Below are 25,069 nucleotides of genomic sequence, written 5' to 3'. Positions count from 1 at the left end.
GAATTAATTTGTGCGCAAAATGAAAGTGCGATTTCAGAGAGTTGCAGACGCCCAAAATTGGAATAAAGTAGTTTTTTTTGTTAAATCAAAGTATATACAAATTGATTTTTTTTTTTAAAGCAATCCGTTTTTGAGAAGCATGGGATATGAATCTTTAAAAGAAGATTTTTCAAATCTCAAAACAGACACCCACAACTTAACATTTCCTTGTAATTCAAGGACGAATGCATTCTCCTGAAATAATATAAATCATGAACAGACTAGTGGGCTGACCACAATCTAATAAGCTTTCTATCGACCAATACAGCATATAGCTGTGTATAATTTGTGTTCATGCGACACTGCACCAAGCATTTCATGGTTTTTGCACTCTTCTTGTAACGGTACATGTCTGTTGCAGTGCTCTGCAATTTCGCAGACAAAAATTTGACAAAAATTAATTAAGAGAGCTAGGCTCTTAAATCCAATTATAAAAGACATCCAAAATTAATGAAGGCATCTTTTTTTCAATTTAATACACTGCAGATTTGTTCACTGCATGCAGTGATCAATAGTAAATCTTTTTAAGATTATCATTCCTATGCTGCTGCAAACCATTAGAGCAAAATAATAATAATAATTATAATAATAATAAATAAATTGAAAACAAATGAAATCTGACTGCGTGTGTTAGTGTGGTGTTTATGTGCATCAAAATTTTTTAATGTTTAGAATTAGAAGTTGTAAAAAAAGATTTCTCAAATGTAAATTAAAATCTAGATCGGTCCATGTTATTGTCTGATATAAAATCCGACTACATACATACATGTATAGATCCCTAGTTTCCAATTCTATGACCAGTTTATACTAGAATGATTTATTTTAGAGTTCAGCACTGCCAAAAAAAGGGAAATTTCCTTGGAATATGCTGCATTTTTGACAAAGTTTTATCGACTCACCTGTCGTCCATCCAGCGTGTAGAGTTTTCTGACAGCTCCTGAGTCCAACTTGATGGCCTCGGTGATGTCTGTAAGGACCTGGTCAAAGGAGTGAGCCGTCTTCTTGTTCAGCAGGATCCTGACGGCCTTGCGTGGCTTGGCACCACTCTTGATGATGGTCACCAGTTTAGGCTTGATAAAATCACGGTGGTCCTCAATCAGGCCCTCCGTGGTGCGAGGCATCGGGGTGCTGCTGTCACGGCCCGCCCCGGCCACGTCTTTGTCCTTCTTGGCCACGATGCCGACTCGCCAACTGGGATCGCTGTTCTTCATGTAGTCGATCCTCTTGAAGACTTCGATGGAGGAGCAGACGTAGCTCTCGCCGGCTTCGAGTTGGTCTAAGTTGGAGATCTTGCGGGAACCGTCGATGCTGAGAATCTGTCGCACGCCTTGCGGCAAGTGGGATTTGTCCGATAGAGTCCGCGTCAGATCGGCGAGGAGGGACTCGAAGGTGCGGAAGCGCTCTGGAGACACGGCGTAGACGATCCCCTTGAAGAAGCGGTCGCCGTTGCGATAGAATCGTACCTTTTTGGCTTTCTTCTCCAAGGTGCGCTTTTGGAGGGAGGTACGCAGTAGGAGGTTGTGGGCACTGTGGCAGGGGCTGGGGAGGCCATTGCGTAGGTGGTGCTTGCGCTCAGCCTGCGGCCGGAAATGTTCAAACTCCGCCATGGAGAGTGATAAGTCTGCCATGTTGATGGCCGCTGTCAAATCTTGACTCGACTTTGGCCAAAATGCGGCAAATTACCTGCACATAAAAAAAAAAAAAAAAGGATATATCTAATCATCTTCCATCCTACTGTCTATTTATAACTGTTTGAAGCATCGAAGCAAACATATACAAGAACCCATGATTTCCACTTGAATGGCATAGTGTTCATTTCTGAAAAATGAAGTTACTTGTCACTTGTTGAAGACAACACAACTTGCAACACAGATAGAAATAAGGAACGATTTCTTCAGAATTCAAATCAAATTTAAACACTACATTCAATAACTAATTACTGTTAACAGAACTGTTGAAACAAATCAACAGGAAAGATGTTTAAATAATAAATATTGGCAGATTATTTACATATTCAGTAAACTAGCAAAATAATTTTGGTAACGTTACTTGAATCAGAAACCAAAAAGCAAAGATTTTATGATTAAAACTAAAAAAACCACCGTCTCTGAAACCCACATTAAACACACCTGTTTACTCACTTTTACCGGCTCAACCGCACAAGCGTGAAAGAAAAATATCCACATGCACCGCTGATCAAACCTACATGTGCCGTCTGCGCAATACGGTGACGAAGTGGTTCAAGGAATTGCTGCACCGACTTAGTATGATAAAACCAAACGGCCTCAGGTTTCCCTGCGTGATGAGTGAGTCACGCAGGCCCAAATATAGCTCATTACGTAGTCACCGCTGTAGAAGTGTGCATGCGTGCACTGAGGCTGCATGGCGCAAATGCCGGCTAGACAATCTTGACATAATTAAGCAATTCTGCTGCACCGGTCCATGTGCATAATGTGTGAGGGGGTGTGCGGTGTGTTTGTACGCGGTCTCTCGAGTGACATTGATTCATGCGAGGGAACCTAATTGCATCCTTGCGTAACATGTCTGAGTCAGCCTGTCAGCATGGACAGTCAGGCACGCTGTTGGGAATTTCTGAAATTCTCATCTTATCACTATCAGAGGCAACACAGTCATGATGAGTTTGGTTTTATATATTTCATTTGCACTGAATTTTAATTGCTCAGAAATATGACATGAATCAAGTTGACTAACCATATATACAAAGGCAATTTTTCAAAGACCTAACATGACTGATGGGACCATATTTTAAAAATTATTCATATGATAAAACCTCAGCATACATATGGTTTCCAGATGTGCACAGGATATGCTTATTTTCAATATTTGATTAATGGGGTTTGATCTTTATTTTGGTTTGTTAATAAATGGATCAAATTCTTCATCTGAATCACTGTGTGTGTTTTGCTCCGGATAGGTTTAATCATTTGTAGAGTAGGGAAAGATTTCCATATACGAAGTTCACTCATTTTCCTCTGTATTGACTAACAAGCCCCCAGATAGCAATTTCATGTCATCAAAGTCAATTTGAGCAGTGAGAAAATACAAGCATTTTCTTAGAAAACTTAGAAGAATTTTTCAGTCCAATCTCATAGGGTTTGTACGCAGGGTGTTGAGTGAACCTCGTATATGGAAATCTTTCCCAACAAAAATTTGAATATCAATTACTACAATCAGGATGGAAAAATATGGGTCAGAAAACAGAAGGTAATCAATATAGTTGGGAAACTTAGTGCTTGGTTTTTCTGCCTAAAATTTCAAACGCAGTGGCTTCCGTTACGACAGCCGTAACGCAATTTTCAAACACTATTATTACGGCAATTTAAAAACACAATGCGAATGTGTCAGATTTACAACTGCCCTAGCACGATTGGATAAATGCTCAGCTACCATGCAGAAGGTTCCGGGTTCGATCCCGGCTTGGGCTGCCCAACTTTTTTCTTTAAATAGATGTATTTCTTTACTATGATGTTGTTAATCAAATCGTTCTTTTTCAAATAGGGAGGGCCTACAGTTAATTTTCTTCTTTGAAATCATTGGCTTTAGAGGATTCTTTTACAAAGGGAAATAATTAAAGTACGAGAACCATTTTAGTCTGGTTTCAGCAGCCAAAAATCCTGACATTGAATGCTATTAGATTAGGGAACCAGACATTTCCGTAATGATAGCAGTTGGAAATTGCATTATGGCAGCTGTAACGTGAACGATAGCCACTGTGAATTTCAAATTCATCATGAGGGAGTTTCTAGTGGACAAACGCCAAGTCTATTTTTTTGTGGGGGGGGGGGGTGGCAGCATATGTGGACAGTTGAAGCCAAAACATGCTGGGGGAGGGGTGGTGGGGAGGGAGTGGGTTCGACCTTATTGGAAGTTGGGGGCCCCATCATTATCTGGTTTTTCTTTTCTTCTGTTTATGTTACTTTATACGAACCCGATCAAATAAAGGGATGATCGAATACACTACATCAACGATTAAAAAAAAAAAGCCGTTCTCACTATTCGTGTTGTGGAAAGAATTAAAGTAGTAAAATGGTTAATGATAATTATAATGGCAATACAAATTAGGCCTCGCAATGAAACCCAGTCAGCCAGTGCAGTCGACAGCCGCAAATAAGTCACTTAAACTTGACACACGAAATAGTTTACCTTTCCCGATACCCCTTCACCAGAACCACGATCAGTCTCCAATCGGCTTCTGTTAACAGCAAATGTCTGAATGCAAGACGAAGAGTAAATATTGACCAAAACAACCTGGACCTTTCAACGGTCACAATGTTCAGGACGCCTCGCAGCGAGCAAATCCAAGATAAACGGCGCTCATCCCGCCATTCTATCGCATCCAAATGCACAATGTTTGCCCTAGTGATCAAACCTATCCGCACGATGAATGAACAAACATGGTACCGTGCCAAATCCCGTGGTACAAATGCACACAACGATGAGGGTGCCAGACTAGTGAATCACCGGTACGGTACCCAGTAGACTGACAGTTCTTTCTGATTGGGGCGCGTGCCGCTCATTAACATAAACTATCAGTCCTAACAGGTGCACCGTCGGCTGTGATTGGGTAGTTCACCGCCCGGCAATTACGTATGAAAATTAGTTGGTGCTGTTCTCTTAATCTAGAAAAAGAAGTAGAAATCACCGAGCTAAAGTTTGAAAATTGTCTCTAATTTGTTTTTCCCTTTAAAAAAGAAGATATTTTGAAGATTAAACAATCCTTAACTTCAATGAATAGCACTTTGCAAATATCTTAAAAATTTGGCATTAGTTGAATTTATACTTTTTCAAAAGTACAATGCAAGAAACAAGTATTCACAAAAGTTTTTTTTTAACATGGCAGGATTTACTCCATACAGAGTGAAATTCAAATAACAAAACTAATCTCTTTATACAAGTACAAGAAAATAAGGGTTTCTCAAAGAACTATTTGCATAACGGTCGAAATAATGGTGAATTCAAGCAAGCATAATTTCATGCATACACAATGAGCTCTCTTAAAAGCATGTGCTGAATATATTTACATGAATCTACGAACAAAAACAAATCGAATTTGTCAACAAATTGTAAGTGATTTATAATAGAGTTTTACACGTCGATCCAATCGGACCAAAGCCCTTGCTACTGTGTTTACCAATAGTTAACTTGAGCTTAAATAAAAAATTTCATTAAAAAACTGGCAATTTGTTAATGAATTTACTGTACAACAATATCATGTCAAGATTCCCGGATGGACTTCTTTGCAAAGTAATACGCTTATAAGATACCTTGGGTTAGTTGTTTAAAGTGTTCTCAAGAACAGATAATAAAGAAGTGCGTTCTATTTTGGACAAGTGTTAAAATACTTCTGCATGTAACTTTTCCTAATGGTTGTGCTGACTCAATTAAGTCTAACTTAGGTTAAAACTAGTTCACTTGCTGGATTAAACGGGTTTAACCCTTGCTTGCTTGAAACTAGATTTTTAACCGGGGTTAATTCACCTGCTTGGTTTTATAATAGTCAATTGCTTCTTAAATGTTCTTACTAAGCTTTTGAAACATACACATTTTTTGGTGATACATGCAATTTGTGTAAAGAAATAAAATTAGTGATTACAAAATTAGTGTTCCCTCTTACATTCAGAAGTATTTTGATTTTGGGCTGATATTTTTGCTTAAAGCAATCATTAAAATTAATATTCAAATTAAAATAATCAACAAAAAAACAACAGCTACGATTTCTACGAAGATATGAATGTTTAGAAGTATAATCGTAAAACAATCCACGCCAAATTACCTTCAAATGTTTTTTATGGGTCCTTAGTTGATAAGGCAACAAATTAAAGCAACGGAATTCATGGGATTTTTTGGCTCTTCGAATTAAACATTTTCCCTTGAACTCACAACCATTTTTTTTTTTACTGACCAATGATTATAGAATATTTTTTGTCAAATGATTACTGAAAACGGAAAACAAATCCTTCACTTATAATACAACTTCCAAAACAAAACCACCCCAGATAATTCAAATAAAGAAAAATAAGTTTAGAAATTACCAATAAAATCCAATGCAAGTAAATCATAACAGAAAATGAACATTCAGAAAATGAACAGACTACAAAGTTGACAAAGAAAACAATGCAAGGCGACTCTGCTTACAAAGGGCAGCTTCTGAACAAAACGTTTACACCATTACATAAAAGTGATTTTTGGTTAGCTCTGTGACTGCCATGTTATCAGAAAGATATCAGTAGCTTTGTGAGAAAAGAGCCTTTTTAACACCTTAATTCATATAACTAAAATGCCACTGCCTAAAACGTCTTCTCAAAACAATAAAGCAATCCATTTTTGAGTTTTCATCCATTTTATGCTTTCCACACTTTTACATTCAACATCAAGTTTCTGAATTTTTTTTTTTATATTAAAACAAACACCCATTTTACCCTGCACTTTGTTTAGAGATGCCACCAATATATCAATAAAAAGCCTGAAACACTACTAAAAAGCCTGCAACTACCCTTACCCCCTTTCAAAAATGTGTTTTCTGGATGTTTCAGACCAAATCCAGCACTTTTAATTTGTCACATTTTTTGGAAAAAAATCACCTGAATTCAGGTTAAAACCTGAAAAGTGGCATGTCTGTTTGTTTAGTGTGCGTTAGTGTGCTCACAGAACTTTCAATTTTCATATCAACAATATGGAGTACATCCTACTTGAAGAATGAATTTTTGAAAATTTGTAAAACTAGAAATTATGATCTTTTTGGTTGAATTTTTTTTTTTTTATACTTGTAACCACTGACTGTTAAATATTGCTTTAGCCAGGTAAATAAAAAAAAGAAAAGTATCAAGTGAAAATGTGCCTTTGATTTTTTGTTCACACGTAAGTAGCTGGTAAGATTTGAACTTTTTGTTGGTGTACTGCGAAAATAATTTCTTCCGCAACATCGGTGGGAAGAGTATTGCTTGCAGCATCAATGTTACAATGAAACACATTTCTATCAAGATCAAAAGCTTCTCCATATACACATATGAACAATCAAAGATTTACAAAAGTCAAAGCATTTGAACTGCATAGTAAATGTAAAATTCCCACGCAAAACCAACTGGCATTATATTTGATTTTTCAGTTTTTTTTTCTATTTCAAACAGAAAGATGTTGGACACTACCAACAAGTCACCACTTATACAACTTTGGGGAAAAAAAGAAGGAAAAAAGGAACTGGAAACAAATGCAATTAAAACTTCAAGTTATTTTTGACCGCCAGTAAACTTTGCCAAACAAAATGAAATCTGCGTAGGAAGCTTGAACTGTACAGAAAATGTCAATGATTAACAGTCCTGTTTTTTGATATGCAATAGATCAGCCACAAATGTCTGTGCACAAGTTACTGTAACAAAAGTGTGTGTAACTTTTCCTTGAGTGTTGAATTTGGTGTTTGGACTCACCCAGACAAGTCACAAGGAGGCTTGCAACAGTAATGCAATAGGCTCGAAAGAGCCAAGAAAGGGCAGACTATATGAATGGACCGGTTTACCCATATTCCCTCATCTAAAATAAATCAGATGTTACACCCTGATAAAACTTGCTTCACTAAACCTTAAGAACACAGGCTGTAGAGAGAGCGTCACGAATCCGACTTCTCACAGGTGTCGTCTGCCACTTTCTCCAGGCACTCCATCACCTCCGACTTGGACAAGAGCTCCTCTACCTTCTCGGAGGAAATGTCGCCCTCGACGGCCACTTGCATCGTACCGTCTGTGCTGGCCTTGACGACAGCCAGGGGTATCACCTCCCCATTGCCACACGTGACGTTCACCACGCCCCCTTTAATTTTGATGGAGACTACACTCAGGCTTGAGGAGATTGTGGAGTTGGCAGGGGTGATAGGAGGCAGAGAGGCTGCCAGGCTGTTGGCTGGTTTTGGTGGGCTGCTCTTCTGGGGTGATGCTTGAGTTTCCTTCCGGGGTGTGGCTTCTTTGTCGCCCGAGGATTTATTGGTACTAGACTTCTCACTGGGCTCAGTATCAGAGTCTTTCCCTTCATTGCTAGTTGGCAAGTCTATCAAATTGACCTCATCATCGTTTTCACTCTCCTGGTTCAAAATGAGGGTCCTGTTCTCATTCGCGGCAGAGGCCTGCTCACTACCTGATTTCACTTTTTCATTGTCCTGGGGGATTTTGTTGAGACCATCTGCCAGATTACGTGTACATTCATCATGTGTTTGCGACGTAGCTCTGGTTTCATTTAGGGGGACAGTTTTAGTTTCAGCAGTTTCGTTAGGATCTCCGCCAATAGCTGCTGATGACAAATCAGAGGAATCACTGCTTCTGTTGATGCATTCAGTCAATTCAGGGCTATTCTGGTCCGTAGAAATGGTGGCAGTTTCCAGCTCACTGTTGTCTACAATTCCACTTCTGTCATGTGATTCATTTACACTGGCAGTCTGATTACCAAGGGATGTGGTGTCTTCCGTGTGAGACGTGGATCCAGCATCAGATACATCACTGCTGACCCTTGGGTCATTCTCAGTCAAACCAGTTTCACTGGAACTTTGGACAGGAAAGGCTTCTGTTGGGCTACTGAGAACAGGATCTGATGTCACCTCTTCCATTTTTTCTGAGAGTTCCTCTCCCGAATCGGGTTGGGGACTTCCAGAACTGACCTCCATCAGAAGGTCGTTTTGAATTGCCTCGGGGACTGTTACCTCGGTAACTGTTACCTCGGGGACTGTTACCTCGGGGACTGTTACCTCGGGGACTGTTACCTCGGGGACTGTTACCTCGGGGACTGTTTCCTCGGGGACTGTTACCTCGGGGACTGTTACCTCGGGGACTGTTTCCTCGGGGACTGTTACCTCGGGGACTGTTACCTCGGGGACTGTTACTTCAGGGACTGTTACCTCAGGGACTGGAGATGTCCGTGGGGGAGTCATATGAAGGTCAAAGGGAAGGGCATGGAGGGCAACGGGGACTGGGCCCTTCAAAGAAACTCCAATACTGTCCTCCTGGGGACTTGCAGCTGGTTTTGATTTTGGAATGACTCTTGGAACAGCGCTTGCCCCTGGGACAGTCATGGGGAGGCCTGAATGAAGGGCTGGTATCAACAGATTGGTGGCAGAAGGGGGATCAGCAGTAATGGCCTGAGGCGTAAGTCCAACATCACTGACAACAGCTGCCAACTCCTCTTTCCTCACACTTGGTTTGCTCTTAGGTGCCAGATTTGACAGAAGACCGAGCATTTGTTCATACTCTTCCCTTGTGATTCCTTTCTCAGAATCTGTCTTGTCAGCATCATCGTCCGATGAGTCCATGTCGATTGACTCGGAATCCTGGGATGTGGTCTCGCTCTGTGCTGCAGACACCGCCCCATCGCTCCCGTTTTTCATTTCCTTGATGTACTCAGCGAAGTCAGGGTCTTTTTGGTCAGTGAAGGCAGAGGGGAAGTCCAGGACATTTACATCTATGATCACAAAGCAAAAAGTAGAATGACTGTGGTAAATCTCAAACAATCACCTAACGATATCCTGAAAATATAAATAAATCTGAGGTTAACCCGAACTACTATACTTGTCATTCAGAAATTCGAAATTCAGCTTTTCCCTGTAGATTAATACCGGAAAATTTCCTTGAAAAATATTGCGTCATTATGACGTAATAAATTAATCTTATACAAGGTTGTATTTCTTGCGAACCTTAACGTCTGTATCATTGTGTGCAAAACGTGTATCTCGAAATGTGTCAAAATTCACATTCTTGTACTGATGCATCATCAATTCCGTTTATTCTTGCATTTTTCAAGCCAAATGATCGGAATTAAAAAGTAGGACACAACTGAACTTTCGTCCTACAGTTACATTATCTTTTTATTTAAATAAGCCACAAAAATGTACTGAGCCACCGCAAACCTATTCATGCGTTTTTCTAAAACAGACTCAAAACTGAGATACAACAGTTTTGCACTGACACAACCACTTGCAAGGAACTTTTCTGAATCCTTCAAAATCCACTTATGTTCAGGTGCCCAACGGTTCATTCTTTGTACCTTCATTTTCAACAAGTATCAAGTCCTACGTAAATCTAAAATAGACTGGGCTCTTTTTTTCGTCAATCTCACAAATCCTTCACAGATCTGGTAACAACAGATTGGTGGCAGAAGTGGGATCAGAAGTGCAGTCCAACATCAATGACATCCGCTGCCAACTCCTCTTTACTCACACAGTGGTGTGCTCTTAGGTGCCGCTTTTGACAGAAGACATATCATATGTTCATTCTCATCCCTTGTGATTCCTTTTTCAGAGTCTGTCTCGTCAGATCCGGAAAAAGGTTAAGGGTTGGTGACCAGCTGACTTACCTAGCAATGAAGCCAACTTGCTCCGCTTTTGGAAGTTCTCCTGCTTTAGTTTGGTTTCCTCAATTTCTATTCTAAACGTATCCAACTCCAACCGTTTGATTTCATTGTGCGCCTGATAAAAAAAGGGAAAATAAATTTAATAAAGTTACTCAAGAAGCTTTATTTTCAACTTAAAACAAACTTGGCAAAGGAATATGGCAATGTTTAACATGGTGATTTGTTCATAGTTAAAGTGTTGCCCTATCTCTCAACCACTGAAGATGTGAAAATTGTTTTGGGTTGCCTCAAAGGAAACCTTTCTTCAGTAAATTCCAAAGAAGGCAACAATTTTATAACTCCACCTCAACAAGGTACATTGCATTTCTAGCTCACATATATTTGTGTCAGTGTGCCCCACATACAATGACTGAGAATCCATGTTTTAGATAATGCAGCTTTGAGATTGCACTCATGCAGTGGAGCAGTTAATCCTCAAGGCACTATCGGCCCAACTGCTTATTGGTGCAAGGGGTAATGGAAAATTAGCCCCAACACGCTTGCAAGCAGAACCAGGTGAAAAAGTAGAACTACAATCAAATAAAAAAAAAGGACAATAGTAGGACTTCGGATCGGTGGGGGGGGGGGGGGGGGGGGAAATCAGGATAAAAGTAGCACTTTTGCGGGCATTCAGGAGCAGTTTTCATTGGAGCTCACTCATGTCCACAGCATCATAAGCCTCATTTGGCATGTTCTGTACTAACAGCACTTTTGTGCTCCATCCTCAACTAAGCTCTTGAAAGTACAGTTGCAGTGCTCCTGCGGCCAAGCCCTTCATTGAGTCATGTAATAGGAGTGTGTAACACTGTTATGGAAACTATTCAAAGAGATTTCATTTTTTTGGAGTTGTGAAACAAAAAGTAGGAAAAAGTAAGGGAAAGTGGACTTTAAAAAATTGGAAAAAGAAGCAGCACGGTTAAAAAAATTAGTGAGTTATAACAATGCACCACCAAGATTAAAATTTTGTTTTGCCTTTTGAATATTGCGTTACCTTACCCATCATTTACATCAACTGACATAATGTATTATGCAGAAAGACACCCTTTACAATCTTGCTCAACACAGTTTTGGTACTCACATAAGTCCGGCGTCCCATGTATAAATGTGAATAAGCAGCTTCCCACCAACAAAATCAAACAAAAATTCAAACAGTTCCCCAAAAATATAAAGTATCCACCGAGCTGAAACTGCAATGTCAGTCTTTTCACTCTTTGCAAGGGGGCTTTAAGTACCATAAAACATGATTCAAAAAAGTAGGATATCAATATGAAAAGTTCTTACCTTCGCAAGAAGAGCAACCTTCGGTGCCCGGCTGTTCTTGTCATTCAGTAAGACGACTTTGAGGCCTCCAAAGAGATCACTTTGGTCCCGCCGTCGCTGTCGTTCTTTAATCAGATGAAGGACCTGATAAATAAACAAAAAGCTACCATTTTGTCACATGGCAAATTTGGATCCTTATTAAGGCCTTTGCAAAGTTCAGATGTAAGGGCAATGTTCAATTGCTGAACAGAATGAACTTGTTTTACAACCGAAATGTGGGTTCGTTTCAACAAGACATCAAACGTTAAGGAATTTCAATCCCATTACATGGGGTTTTAAGCTATTCAGATTATAAAGCATTACTTAAGAAAAAAAGGAGGGTTAATGTCGTCATACAAACAGAATTGTTACTAAGTGAGGGTTCTCTTAAATGTATGCATTCCATTTAAGTTTCAACTTTCTAATTAACCAATTGGCTGTCATTACTGGACCAAGTCCAGTCTAATGTGGCTTTCGCCAACCCGGGATTCCCGGGTTCGTATTCATGAGCACCCTACTGAGATAATGCTCTTTAATCAGTTAACAACCATAAATATATTAGCACATACTAAAATACGGGTGGGAGTGCAGTGGTTTGTCCTTGATAAACAGTCAGGCTATCCCCAATGTATGTGCGTCTGTTGTCCAAAGCCAGCCTGTCTCTCATCATAATTTGAGTGACGAGTGACGAGCCAGTTAAGTGCTGGAGAGCTACCTACATCTAAGAAAGCCACATTAGACTGGGCTTGGTCCAGTAATGTGATTTTGTGAAGGGGCTAACATAATTTATTAGCTCCCCCTCTAATGATTTCAGCTCATTTACCTTGTTGGGTTTGTCCCTCTTGTGGCGCTTGGGCTCCCCATCTCCATTATCATCGTCCGACGAAACCTCAAAGTAAGACTCGATGAACTCTGGTTCTTCCAGTGCCATCATGGACTGCTGCACGACAGGTGACTTTCTCTTTCTCTTGCTGCTACTAGAAGTAGATCGGACAGGGGTCTTGCCAACCAGAAGCTTCCGGTGCCCCTTGCTCTGGTCCTCACATGATACGACATCTACCTCCTCTTCTTGGTCATCAACGAGTAAAGATGGGCGCACTTTGTGCTCAGTCTTTCGACGGGAGTCTTTAGGGGCGATGACAAAATGGGAGGTCGAAGGCTGGGGAGCATCTGAGGTGAGTGCAATGGGAACAATCGGTGGATCCTGGTTGGGTTTGGGTTTCAAAAGACGAGGCTTGCGTTTGATGTACAGCAAGCTTTGAGGATGTATTTCGTCAAGACTCTCTACATCGACAAATTCGTCAGAGTCGTCGGTTGAACATGGAACCTCCGCAGTTGCATTCGGTTGGCTTTCCTCTGACGGGGGATGCTGGGGTGTCCCTACAGTTGTGCCCACTGAAAGATTAACAGCTTCATTTGGTTTCAAAGGGTCAGGACCTTTTGAAGGATGCACTTGCTGATTGAGGCTTGTGGGTCCAGGGTCTGGTGCAATAACCTGTGGAGGGATTTGCCCGAGATGTGTTGGCATGAAAGAACTCAAAGTAGTTGGGGTTCTGGCTGTCGCAGTATTCTCAGGTGGTGACTTGCCTGTGTTGTTCATACCATTCAAGTTTGCAGAAGATGTTGATGATGTGAAAGGTTTGCTTTGGACGTTTCCAATCTGAGACGCTGGAGGGGCTTGAGCAACACGTTTCAATGAATTCTGCAGGTGACCCCACGTTAGAGGAAGTTGTTTGGAAGAGGACATTGTGGTGGAGAGACCCTTTGGACTGCCAGAACCAAGTGGTCCAAGACTGGGCATAACTTTGGGTGCACCAGGCAAACCATTTGGTAGGGTTGGAGTGGACTGAGTTGTTGGCAGCTTCAAAGTCATACTTTGGATGGCAGGAGGTACTGAACTCTTCAGTGTATCCTGGACAGCCTTCAGGGGTACCAGGTATGCAGACGGGTTCTTCCCATCGGAGATCAGAATACTTCCTGGGGGAAGGCTGGTCAACAAGGGGGCAGTCCCTGGCTTCATCGGAGCAGTAATGGTGCCAGCTTTGGCAAAGTTCAACTGCCTGCTGATGGCATTACTGGGCAGGTTTGGAATGTTCTTGGATTCTGTTGAGGGGTTACTCTTGGATGGCACTTGCGTACCCAGTGTTGGCACTTTGTTTCCCAGTGTTGGCATTTGGGTTCCCAGTGTTGGCACCTGCTTTCCCAGTGCTAGCATTTGGGTTCCCAGTGTTGGCACTTGCTTTCCTAGTGTTGGCATTTGGGCTCCCAGTGTTGGCTGTTGGGTGCCCAGTGTTGGCATTTGGGTTCCCAGTGTTGGCACTTGCTTTCCTAGTGCTGGCATTTGTGTTCCCAATGCTGGCAGTTGGACACCCAGTGCTGGCACTTGTTTTCCAATTGCTGGTTTTTTGAAAGTCTGCTGGACAGAAGTCGGTTGACTGGTGGAAGATTGAGTAATTGGCAGAGATATTTTTTCAATCTTTGTGGCACTCATTGGAGATTTACTTGTCAACTGCTCCTTGAATGTATTCTTTTTTAAAGAAACTGCTACATTTTTCTGTTCTTCCTTGCTGAGTATCTCGACAAGAAATTTGCCAACACGCATAACACCTGGGCCACCATCAACTTTGGATGTATGCTTGGCGATGGTACTGAGGATGTCATTCTTAGTACCTGCCCAGTTGCATTCCGACTGTATTTCAATCAGAAGAGGTGAGCGAACACTTGAGGCTGGGTATTTTGAGTTGATGGCTGACATTGATGACCCTGGGAGAAAAACCTGTGTCTTACTAAGCTTTGGATTCTTCTCATCTATTCCTTTCTTCTCCATGGTATACGAAAATGCAGGGACTTTCACAGGCTTACTTGTGCTCACGTCAGTTGTCTTTGGGTCAATCCGAACTGCTTTTGGTAGGCTTAAAGCAGCAGAATGCAGCTTCTTGTTAAGATCTGCCACAGCACAACCGGGAGCCACTGAACCAGACTGAGTTTGGTAGGTTCATTGGGCTTCACAGGGTTTATTGGGTCAGTTGAGGATCCAGCAATTGGGCTAGTTGAAGGGGATCTGACTGGACTTTGTATCTTGGTGATAACAGCACTAATCTTCGCTTTAGCATCACTCATTTCTACCATCGCATCCTGGGATACTTCCTTCAATTGAACATTTGATGTAGAGACAGATTTTACAGAGTCAATTGAAGGAGTTACATCATCAGCACACACTTTGGTGGCAGAAGTGGGATCATCGTTTTGGTTCAGTGCAGCCAGTGTATCTCCATCAGGTTTCTTGGTCTGCTCGGCTGAAACAGTATCCTCTGGTTCTTGTGAATCACTAACAGTGCCCAGTTCATTGACTTCTGGTAATGTCTCATTTCCTGAAAGTGCTTTGGGAGATGTGACTTTAGGTGTATTTGTTTGTTCCTCACATGATTCAGGCACTTTGCTGATAACTCTCTCATCAATGGATGCATTATCAGTGGGGCCATCTTTGGTGGCACTCTCAGTGCAACCTGTTGTAGACTGCACCTCTTTTCCCTTCTCTTCATCAGTAGGACTGTTCAACAATCTTTGGGTCTCCTTTGTACAAGTATGCTGTTTGCTTACCGTTGTCAGGGAGGTATCTTTAAAAACAACACTGAGTTCCCCAGATTCCAAAGCTTCACACACTTTGCAACTGGTCTCGGTTTCAGTTGCTACTTTGGAGTGATCTTCAGAAACGCTGACTGGAGTGCTTGTATCTGGTGCTTTGCTACAAGAAGTAAGGCATGTTGATGTTGGTGGAATGATAGCAGCAACTGGCTTCGTCTTGTTGTCCCCTACATTTGGGTCGCTGCTCATTGCAACTTGGGCATCCGATTTGGCATTATTTACAGGTATCTGTGCAAGTTTGCTTCCGTTGGCTGCTTGATTGGATGTTTGATGATGAAGGCCAGATACTGGGACTTTCTGTACCATGTACGGCAGTGTATTGACAGGTGCATACAGGAGAACCATTCCTTGCTGGTTGGACAGTGGTACCTGAACCGGGGCATAAAGAACACTGGGTACAACATCACCAACCTTGGGGACAGAGCTAACAGTCTTTTCGGCTTCAGAGATGCTTGGCTGCGGACCCTTCTTTAAATTAGCAATCTCCTGCGCAACAGTTAATGGAGGGGTCTTTAGAGCTAACTGGGAGTTGCTTGGGACTTCTTTTGGAAGACGCTGTGGCTGTGCTACATCATATCCAGTAGCATTGGCTCTTTGCAGCTCTTGCTTTTTCTGAGGATTGTCAGACATGCTGGAAGGATTGTCAACTTTAGTTTCTTTTGGTGGGCGCTTGGATTTAGGCTTGTAAACCATTGCCCGTGCACATGATGTTAAACAAGAGAGTATTCCTGGCTTTTCCCTTTCCTGGGGAAGGCTTGTATCCTCTTCCACAAAAGCAGAATTATTGTTGCTGAACATCCCCACTCCATCATAGAAAAGCATGGACTTCTCCTGGAAGATGGTGGGCCTCTTACGGTTGCGCAGAATCCGGACACTGTTGCGCTGACAGACACACTCAAACATACACTCAAGCTTCCTACAATGCTTGGTCAAACGTTCCACTGGCAAGTTGAGGTTGATGCTTTCGCAGATGCATCCCAGGCGGCAGAACTCCTTGTCACAAGTGGTCTGCTGGTCGAGTCTCACAAACTGTTTGGGCCCCTTGCTCTTTCCCTTTCTTGACCCATCATGCTTTTCAGTTTTAGCTTCAGGGCTGGGTTTGCACTCTGAGCCAAGGGACAGATTCTGTGTGTCGACATCTTTCTCAATCTTTATCTTAACTCCTGTTTCCTGTCTTGCTTCTTTGGACTTGATAAGATGTGCATTTTTGCCGGGAGCATTAAGTTGCTGAACCAGACGGCTGTTTACAATCTTCAACTTGGTAGCCCAGCTGGTTTGAGATTTAACCTTTGTTGGGCTTTTCTTCACGAATGCGCTGCTTTCCTTCAATTTCTTGTTGACACTTTCCAGCCTCTCCTCTAATAAGCGCTTCCTTTCATCAAGATTAACCTCTTTGCGTTTGGGTTTCGGAGAAATATTTAACTTAGTGCCTTGCACACTTTGAGGGATCTGAGGAACTTGTTTGTCCTTTACTGCATCTGATGTTTTAGAGGAATCTGATGGAAGTGCCTTGTTGCATGAACTTGGGGATTCTTTTTCCATTGGGGCTGATTGTGGGTCTGAAATTCTGAACGCATCAGAAGTATGTTTCAAGCTTTTGGCAAGCTTCTGTGCTGTTTCTGCAACTGTTGGTATTTTGGACTTGTATTTGGCCATCTGCCTCTCCTTGAGTGCCATGTCCAAGGTCTTGAAAGAGCTGGACTGTTTGGAAGGCATCTTGAAGGTAATCGAGGAAGCTCTACTTTGGAGCAGTGGATGCCCAGGACCCGCCAGGGTTGATGACTGTTTCTCCACATCCTCCAGGTACTTGTCCAGTGCGTCACTGACAAATGCAGACTTGGATGACATGACTTCCTTCTCAAAGGGTTTGAAAGGGATACTCTCTTCAATTGGCAATTTTGTGTATATTTGTGTAGTTGATTCTGCTTCCACTGCTGGTGGTTCGGGAGTCTTATCAGAGGTTGGTTCAGGGTTAGCCTTGGATTCTGTAACTTTTTTGCTGTCCTCTTCCTTTCCATGCATTGTGAACTTCATCTTCAGTCCTGTCATTGGCGTTGCCGAACACTTTTTCATTGGGCTGTTGATCTTGGATTTTGCTGCAGGTTTTACTTTTTTGCGTTCAGGCAATTGGGCCCTCCTACGAGATTGATGGGCACCCTTCCGAGTCCTGATTTTAAAGCGAATCCCATACGCTCTCAAATTGATGCATTTGATTCCATTTCCAATCATGTCTCTTCTGATGGACAGGCCACGGTGAACAAGCTTAGGATGCAAGACTTCGTGGCAGGCACTTTTTCGCATATCAGCTAAAAGTTGCTTCTCAAACTGTTTAAACTGGTTTTGGTCATGTACACTTTTCCCTCCAAGACTTTGTGGTTTGTTACCGGTAGGGCTTCTTATCCGGAGTGGTGAGGGCACGTGGCAACTACCTGTATCCTGTTGCACATGTTTTGGCGTCTCCTCTGGTTGAGTTTTGAGGTAAGATTCAAGTTCAGACTGAGTGCTGAAGGAAGAAAACAATACTCCGTCAATTTCATCCTCATCCCACAGGACTCCACTCTGAATCTTCACTGGGCTCAGTCGCACTTCCAGCCGTTCAAGAGGTACAATGGCTTTATTCAGTGTGGGGATGCTACCCGATAATGCTTTGACATTATTGGTATTTTTTAATTCACGTGATGAACATCTCTCCTTGCTCCCTGACTGAACATGGGCAACACTTTTTTGCAATAGATTCTTGACAGGCTTCTTCTGTGGTTGTCTAGAACTGTTATTAATGGGGTCAACCTTCCCTGATAGGGTGGGCGATTGAGGTTCATGAGATGGTGGAACTCTGTTGGATTGGAGATGGGCACTCACTTGGGGTTTAATACTGTGACGATGAGGGCTTACTGCTGCCGATCTGAAACGTGTGCTAACAGACTTCCGTGAAGTTGCTGGCTTGCAGAGATCAATGACCGGACGGCTATGTGAGACTGGCGATTGGCTGACAACGGGTTTATTCCTCATGGCTTGCATAGAAGGTTCTCTTGCACCTGATCTTTTGCTGGTGCTTTTGGTGAGAATGCTCTTCATTGGCCTAGGACTGAATGCATTCATTGGCTTTATACGGGTACTTGGAGAAGCGGCTTCATGGTTGGAAGATGCTGTGCCAGCTTTCTGATGTTTGCTTATGGTTGTACGGGAACTGCCTTTACTGTTACTTGTCCTTGGTACTCCATTCAACATCATGTTGCTGGACTCTTCAAACTCTCTGCCTCCGTGCATTTCTCCAAACCCACCAAGTTCTCCAATGCCACCAAGATCGCCAAATCCTCCAAGAAGTCCAAGCTCACCAAATCCTCCAACTTCTCCAAGTCCTCCAAGGTCGCCAAATCCTCTACGATCCCCCAGTCCTCGGAATTGTTCTAAATGTCCAAGATCTCCAAAATCCCCCGGTCCGCCAATATTTCCAACACTTTGGGAACTGCCCTTAGTTTTCCTTTTTACTTGACCGATCTTTAGGGAGCGGCTGACAGACTCACCAAGTCCTGTGGAACCAACCTTTCCAATTCTTTCCCTCGGTAAGCGACCTAGAAGTGGGGAACTGTCAACAGACTTTCCTATTCCAAGAGAATTGGCCTTTCCTGTAGTTTTCCTAAGCGCTAAACCGGAATTTATGGATTTGCCTGTGAGTTTTCCCATTTCTTTAAGTTTTCTAAGTCCTTTTGTATTTATCTTCATCTTAATTTTTCCATGCCATTCTACATTTTGAGGACTGCCAATGGAATCTCCTGATCCTGTGCTGGCCCTTCTGGCAGTGAAAATTTCTTGTCTTTCCAAGATGGGAATGATTTCATCAGACTGTGAAAGCCCTGGCACGGAGGTGCTGCGCTGCAGTTTCTTGGTCTTCCCTCCGGCATGAGCTCTTGCTGAAGTGGGAACACCGCCTGAAGCCACTTCGCTGTTCCCTAGCTGATGCTTAACATGTCCTGAGAGAGAAGGGCTACTTGGGGAAACTTTCTGCCTGCTGTCACTGAAACTGCTGACTGGCTGGTGGATGCGGGAGACTGGTGGGGGTGCTGTGGGCTTCTTGAAGACAAAATCACTGCCTTTCCTTCCTGGAGGAGTAGAAAGGCTCCTGGAAGCACTGCTTGCCTGGTGTGACATTCTGCTCCCATGATGAGTAGTTACATGTAAAGGTCTACTTTCAGATGCCTTCTTGCTGGGAACGAGCGCTGAAAATATGTTCCGGTCTGACCCTGATGTAACCTTTGGACTGAAAACACTCACTTTGGCATTGTGCTTTGGAAAGGATTTAGGAGTCGTTGCCGTTTGGGTTGACACCCATATCACATCATCCGAGCTTCCTCTGTGAATTGGTTCTGGTTCGGTGAACTTGGTGTCCCAGATGGTTCTGTCTCTTGATTGGTTAGCTGATGAGGAATGCAGCTTCTCCCCTGACCTTCCGTCCTGTGGAACACTTGATGAGTAACTCGATGCATCTTGCCAGTGTCTGTCTTGGAGTGCTGATGTTCCCAGACGGACCTTACCGCTGTGAGTTGACTTTCTGGCATTTGTCTTTAACTTAGCCGAAAACATCTTGATTTCATATTTGTCTCAGCATATCAGCAACAGTTAACCTGCAAAAAGTAAAGAAAACATGTATATTGACAACTTTTAACAACTACAATGATACTGTAATTTGCGTTTTCTTTGTTCATTTTTTTTCCGTTGTAATTCTTTTGTTGAAATGTTTATTCATGAATGAATAAACAGGGCACTTACGAAACGGAATGCTTTTTGTAAAAGTTATTATAACTATTTTAGAACCATTTTTTGTTATATTTTTGTCTTCCATTTTGTGCTCATTTTTTGTTTTTCAAAGTTGTTGTTTCATAGGATTTGTCAATATTGTGGAGAGTGACATTTAAAGAGAGATTTGCCTTTTTACTGTATAATTTCCTAATTTTCTTCCGTATTGTACAATGTTCAGCAGAGTTACTCCTAGTGGTACCCAGGCATCACTGCCAATGTAGGGTGCTTCTTAAATTTTGGGAAGTGTGGCCAAGAGGTTAGGGTTCATGACTCGTGATCAGAGGTTTGAATCCAGCTGCTGGCCATATGTAGTTTCCTTGGGCAAGGCACTTCACCCCTACTTACCTCTCTCCACCCAGGAGTATAAATGGGTTACCGGCATTTGCTGGGGAGTAACCTGCAATGTACTGGCATCTCATTCAGTTTCATGCCGCTGAAACTGGAGATACGCACTAGCCTGATTGGCCATATTGGCTCGTGTACAGACTTCACTTTGGTTTAACTAGTGGTATAGCTCACACGAAACTAGGCAGTCACTTCTGAACTTTACAACTGATTTTGTGGGGTCGGGTCACAGCTTTAAAAATGAGAGAAATTATAATGAAACACCCACCTATCAACATGATAACCTGAAGGTAGCATTCAAAGGGTACAGCCACATCATGTACTACTGGGTAACAACACATCTATCAAGAAAAAGGGAAAAGAAATATTGTTATCAACAACGCCATTTTTTTTCTATGAAGCATACACCTTACTGCCAAAGGTTGAAAAGTGAATTAAAAGTCCGGTGCTGCCATAAACCAAAAAAATAATTTCAACTCATTAAAACCAATAGACAGAATTCAAAACACTTCAAGAACAATCTACTTTTGACCAATGTGGGATCAAAATAATGCAATATTTATCAGGCATGCAACTGAGAATTTAGAAAAAAATGAGGAAATTCCAAACCACACAAGACTTTGTACAGTGTTATTCAATTTGTAATGGCATTCCTGAGAAGTAAAAAAAAAACGAGGAAATTAGCAGATCCGAGGAAAAGTTGCATGCCTGATTTATGGCACTACTTAGCAAAAACAAAATATAAAAATTAATCATTCGGCAAACTCAAACATTTGGCAAAAATCAACTGTGAATCATGCACAATAGGAAACTCAGTAATATTGCAATTTACGTACTTCAATGCGACTAGTATTTATTAATTGTACATTCTGTACACTTATAATTTCATATCCAATTACCAAACTTATGTATCACTATGCAAAAAAGCTTTTTTGGAGAGAGAATACTTTTCTAATATACATGTATTGTTATATTTTTTTCCATAAGAAATTGAGGGAAAACAAAGGTAAACAAAACAGAATAAAAAAAATTCAACCTGATAAAAATTTTAAATCATCTTCAATAAAAATGGATTATCGTTTTTCAGCTCTTTAATTCAGTTATATTGTGGGCTGACTCTTAATAAGCATGGGGGATCCGAGGGGGGTGGGGGTGGGGAGGGAGCTTGGGAGGGGGGCATGGTGAGGTGGGGTGGGGAGAGGGGTAGTGCAGGGGTACAAGCTAACCTGTAAGCAAGAGCTCAATAGCAGCACCCCTCCCCCCAATCGATCTAATAGTAATAGGTTTTGTGAAAGGTCGCTCTGTAAGAAAATTTTAAGAATGTTTCAAGTGTAAAAATGATGTATTTTTTCCTTCAACATGATCATGACTTTTGAGGGGTCTTTTTTTCAGATGTCATTCTTTGCAGTATCCCACGAGTTAACTTTGAATGATAACAACAGGCAAACGTGACAACAGAATGCGGGTGTGGTTGTTATAAATGTACAGTAAATTTGCAATGAATCTCAATGCAGTTTGTTGTTTTGTCACTATGGCTTAGCCAGTTTATATTTTAAAAAAAAAAGTAAAAAAAAAGGTAAGTGCAAATTTGTGATGTAACAGCACTGCAAATTAGCAACAGTAGACCCCATTACAACTGCAGCAAATCTTGCCAAGTTTCATGTTGTCAAGTTCACTTGGCATGAATTCACGTTAACTGTGTGGAGTATGAAAGACCGATGAGAAATGTTAGACTTCAAACTTAGAAAGTTTACCGGCTTTCAACTGGGGAAAAAAACAAAGAAAAAAATTGCAGGTTTCATAAGACATTATGTCATGTTTTCCCAAATTTTAATGGCATATTATATTGTAAGTGTGAAACGAAAAAAGGGGAAATCAGCTGATCCGATGAAATTTACATGCCTGAGTAATAACATTCCAGTTTTTATTTTCAAATGTAACTGACATGTAACGTATGGCTGCGTACAGGGGCCACCACAACACAAATTTCAAATTGGTATCTCACTAGCTGCCAGTTACTATCTCGCCATGACGAGTTACCATCTCGAGAGATAGTAAGTTGCCGCTGACAGATAGTAACTCTCCGCCGAGTGATCGTAAGTCACTGCGGCGAGATATTAACTTGCCGCGGCAAGATAGTAACTCGCCCAAACCAGAAGGCAAGTTGCTGAGACAAGATACAAATTGGCAATTTTTTTGATTGCTTGTGGACCCTCCACGCTTCGGTATACGTGCACATGTATGTACTACATTGTTTCATGTTTCATGTTCTGTAAACATTTCAAAACATTTTTTAAACAACACGCATGAGACAGTATACAAATAAAACATGGTTTGAGGGTTGACAGTCAATATTGCTCTCCAAGGTATTGGAAGTTGACAGTCTACATGTAGTCTGTCAACTTCCAATAAAGAGGAGAGCTAATTTTGCCTATCCACCCAATCTAAACCATGTTATATTTGTTTTACTATACCTCATACATATTAACAAACATTTCATGAAGTTACGCATACGTTTTCTCAGCAAAATGTTGTCGTGCCCCATCTTTTCATGTAGCTGCTGCGAGGGCGATATTCGCGCGTGTGCACTACCCCTGTGCGCTAGTTCCAATATTGCCTCACAAAGCGCATGCGTAGTAGACTAGCGCACTGGTAACCAGTGCGATAGCATAACGCATGCGTATTTAACCTGTGCATGAAACCTCGTGTGCGCACTCGGCCGACACGCGATAGTGCATGGACCAGTGAGAACTCGGCTCTCGATCATGAATATGTATGAGGTACGGTATAGTAACACGAAATAGCTGATACAAAGGCTCTTCGAAGAGATTTACACTTCACTTACAAAAACGCGAAAGCAAATCCTATGTCATAACGACACGGTGAATTCGCCAGGTTTAATGATCTGTTTTTGCAATCTGCTGCACAACTACTTGCGCCAAGTATGATCCAGGCTTTCATTGTATATCAAGTATCAAGACGTGTACCACTGAGCTTACATGTACAGTATGTATGCAGGTGTAAATGTATGTAAATATTTCAATCAGTTGATTGCGTGTCGGAGTTCATAGGGAACGAGAATCTTTCCTCAAGTATCGGCCTCGCCGCTGACCCCTTTTCACAGTCCAATTTAAGTTTTGATAAAAATAAAATACAATGGACAGCTAAAGGCTCGGAGTTAATTCTGGGTTTCTTATCACACGACCTGTACTTTCCATGAGACCAAAATGGTTCGTCTGTATGAAATGTATCGTTGATTTAGATGTTTGTGGCCTGCCTGCTCTCCATTGCATGAACACATTCCAATATGTACGTACATGTATTATATGCTAACAATTTTCTGTTGTTAAGAGCAAAGCAATTTGGCATGTGGCATGTTAATCTAAGCGTAATTTTGGGGACAAAACTTAGTATTGCCTACCATTTACCCGACAAAACATGGCTTTTACATAAATATCATAAATAATATCGCCAGTGACGTTAATTTAAATAGAACGCAAGGGATTTTATGTCAGAAATATAACGTGTTAAAAAAAAAAGTGCAGTGTGCAAATTTATTTTCCTGCAATAAATGGACAGTATATACCGGTACAGGCTGACATGGATGTAAAAGCAAGTTTCAGACTGCAACCCAGTTTGTCTTAACATATCCAAAATGTATTTTTAATGAGCTCATTTGCACAAATGCTATGGAAGATTAACAGACAATTGCTTCACATTTAAATGATATTTCTTTGCAATGCCTATACACCAATACATTAATTACATCTTCTGTGTTTTTAAATAGTTTTGATTTTGTCTCGTTTCATACCTTGCAGACTAGAAAGGAGAGAACGATCGTATGAAAAATACACCCCAAAAGATTGTTAACGAATGGTGTATACAAATGTACATGCACAACGCCCAAACACACCATCAATGCAACGGCTTGGGGTTGCCTATAGCATTGACCACATGGCATTTTGTACACAGCGAATGAATACGCTACACACGTACACAATATGCCATTATTGAACCACGCAGCACGAACTGATCGCGAAACCACCACGAGGTCGGTAGCGTAGCTGATCCAAAACAAGTCGAAACACTGCATAACAGCCGGAAAATCACAGGCCTTACCAACAATAGGCTTCGAAAATAATATCTGCAATCTCTTATTTCCTATTTGGCGATTGTTGTTGCGGGATGTTTTGTTTCAAAGACGTCGAATGTGGACGCGAGATCAGTAAAGTTTGCAAACACGCTACGCGTGTGTAAACTCGTTAAAATAAACGCGAAGTTTCGTCAAGAAAACCTCTCCCAAATCACCCTGAATGTGACAAAAATAACCACCACAGCATGTATTAATCGATTGGAAACTATTATCCTACCATAAGTCACACTGTCGTGAACTCCTGAGAGTCGCATGTGGAAGAAAACTGGCTCGGTTTTGAACGAAACTACTTCCAGAAATCGGCCAAAATATCTCTCCGCCATTTCCGATGCTGCGTATGGAGCAATGCATTGTGGGAATGCAGTGACGTTGCGGCGCGAATTCCCTGCACGTGGTGAGCTCACG

General features: G+C 41.7%; 2 protein-coding genes across 3 annotated transcripts in view; both read right to left on the bottom strand.

Annotated features, from left to right (window-relative positions):
• The window catches only part of LOC119727718 (serine/threonine-protein kinase DCLK1-like), a 30,273-nt gene extending 25,562 nt beyond the window's left edge, over positions 1–4,711 (bottom strand). The window contains exons 1-2 of one of the 2 annotated variants that reach the window (XM_038199743.1): positions 4,204–4,711; positions 939–1,722 (exon numbers count right to left, since the gene is read on the bottom strand). In XM_038199743.1, the coding sequence (XP_038055671.1) occupies positions 939–1,667 (729 nt within the window). In that variant the 5' untranslated portion in view covers positions 1,668–1,722; positions 4,204–4,711. Of the gene's footprint in view, positions 1–938; positions 1,723–2,180; positions 3,095–4,203 lie in introns of those variants that run through there. The other variant, XM_038199744.1, reaches the window with a different exon arrangement.
• Positions 4,712–5,385: 674 nt separating this feature from the next.
• On the bottom strand, positions 5,386–24,867 carry LOC119727717. Its single transcript, XM_038199742.1, is given in 7 exon segments — positions 5,386–9,498; positions 10,390–10,501; positions 11,707–11,829; positions 12,548–14,718; positions 14,721–19,991; positions 20,780–20,852; positions 24,631–24,867. Coding segments are annotated over 5 exon segments (9,471 nt in total). The 5' UTR covers positions 19,951–19,991; positions 20,780–20,852; positions 24,631–24,867; the 3' UTR covers positions 5,386–7,663.
• Between the last annotated feature and the right edge of the window lie 202 nt (positions 24,868–25,069).

This window comes from Patiria miniata, unplaced genomic scaffold (genome assembly GCF_015706575.1).
Source record: "Patiria miniata isolate m_02_andy unplaced genomic scaffold, ASM1570657v1 HiC_scaffold_20, whole genome shotgun sequence".
Taxonomy (NCBI): domain Eukaryota; kingdom Metazoa; phylum Echinodermata; class Asteroidea; order Valvatida; family Asterinidae; genus Patiria; species Patiria miniata.
The sequence above is the reverse complement of the archived record's forward strand: the minus strand, read 5'-3'. Positions and strand labels throughout refer to the sequence as shown.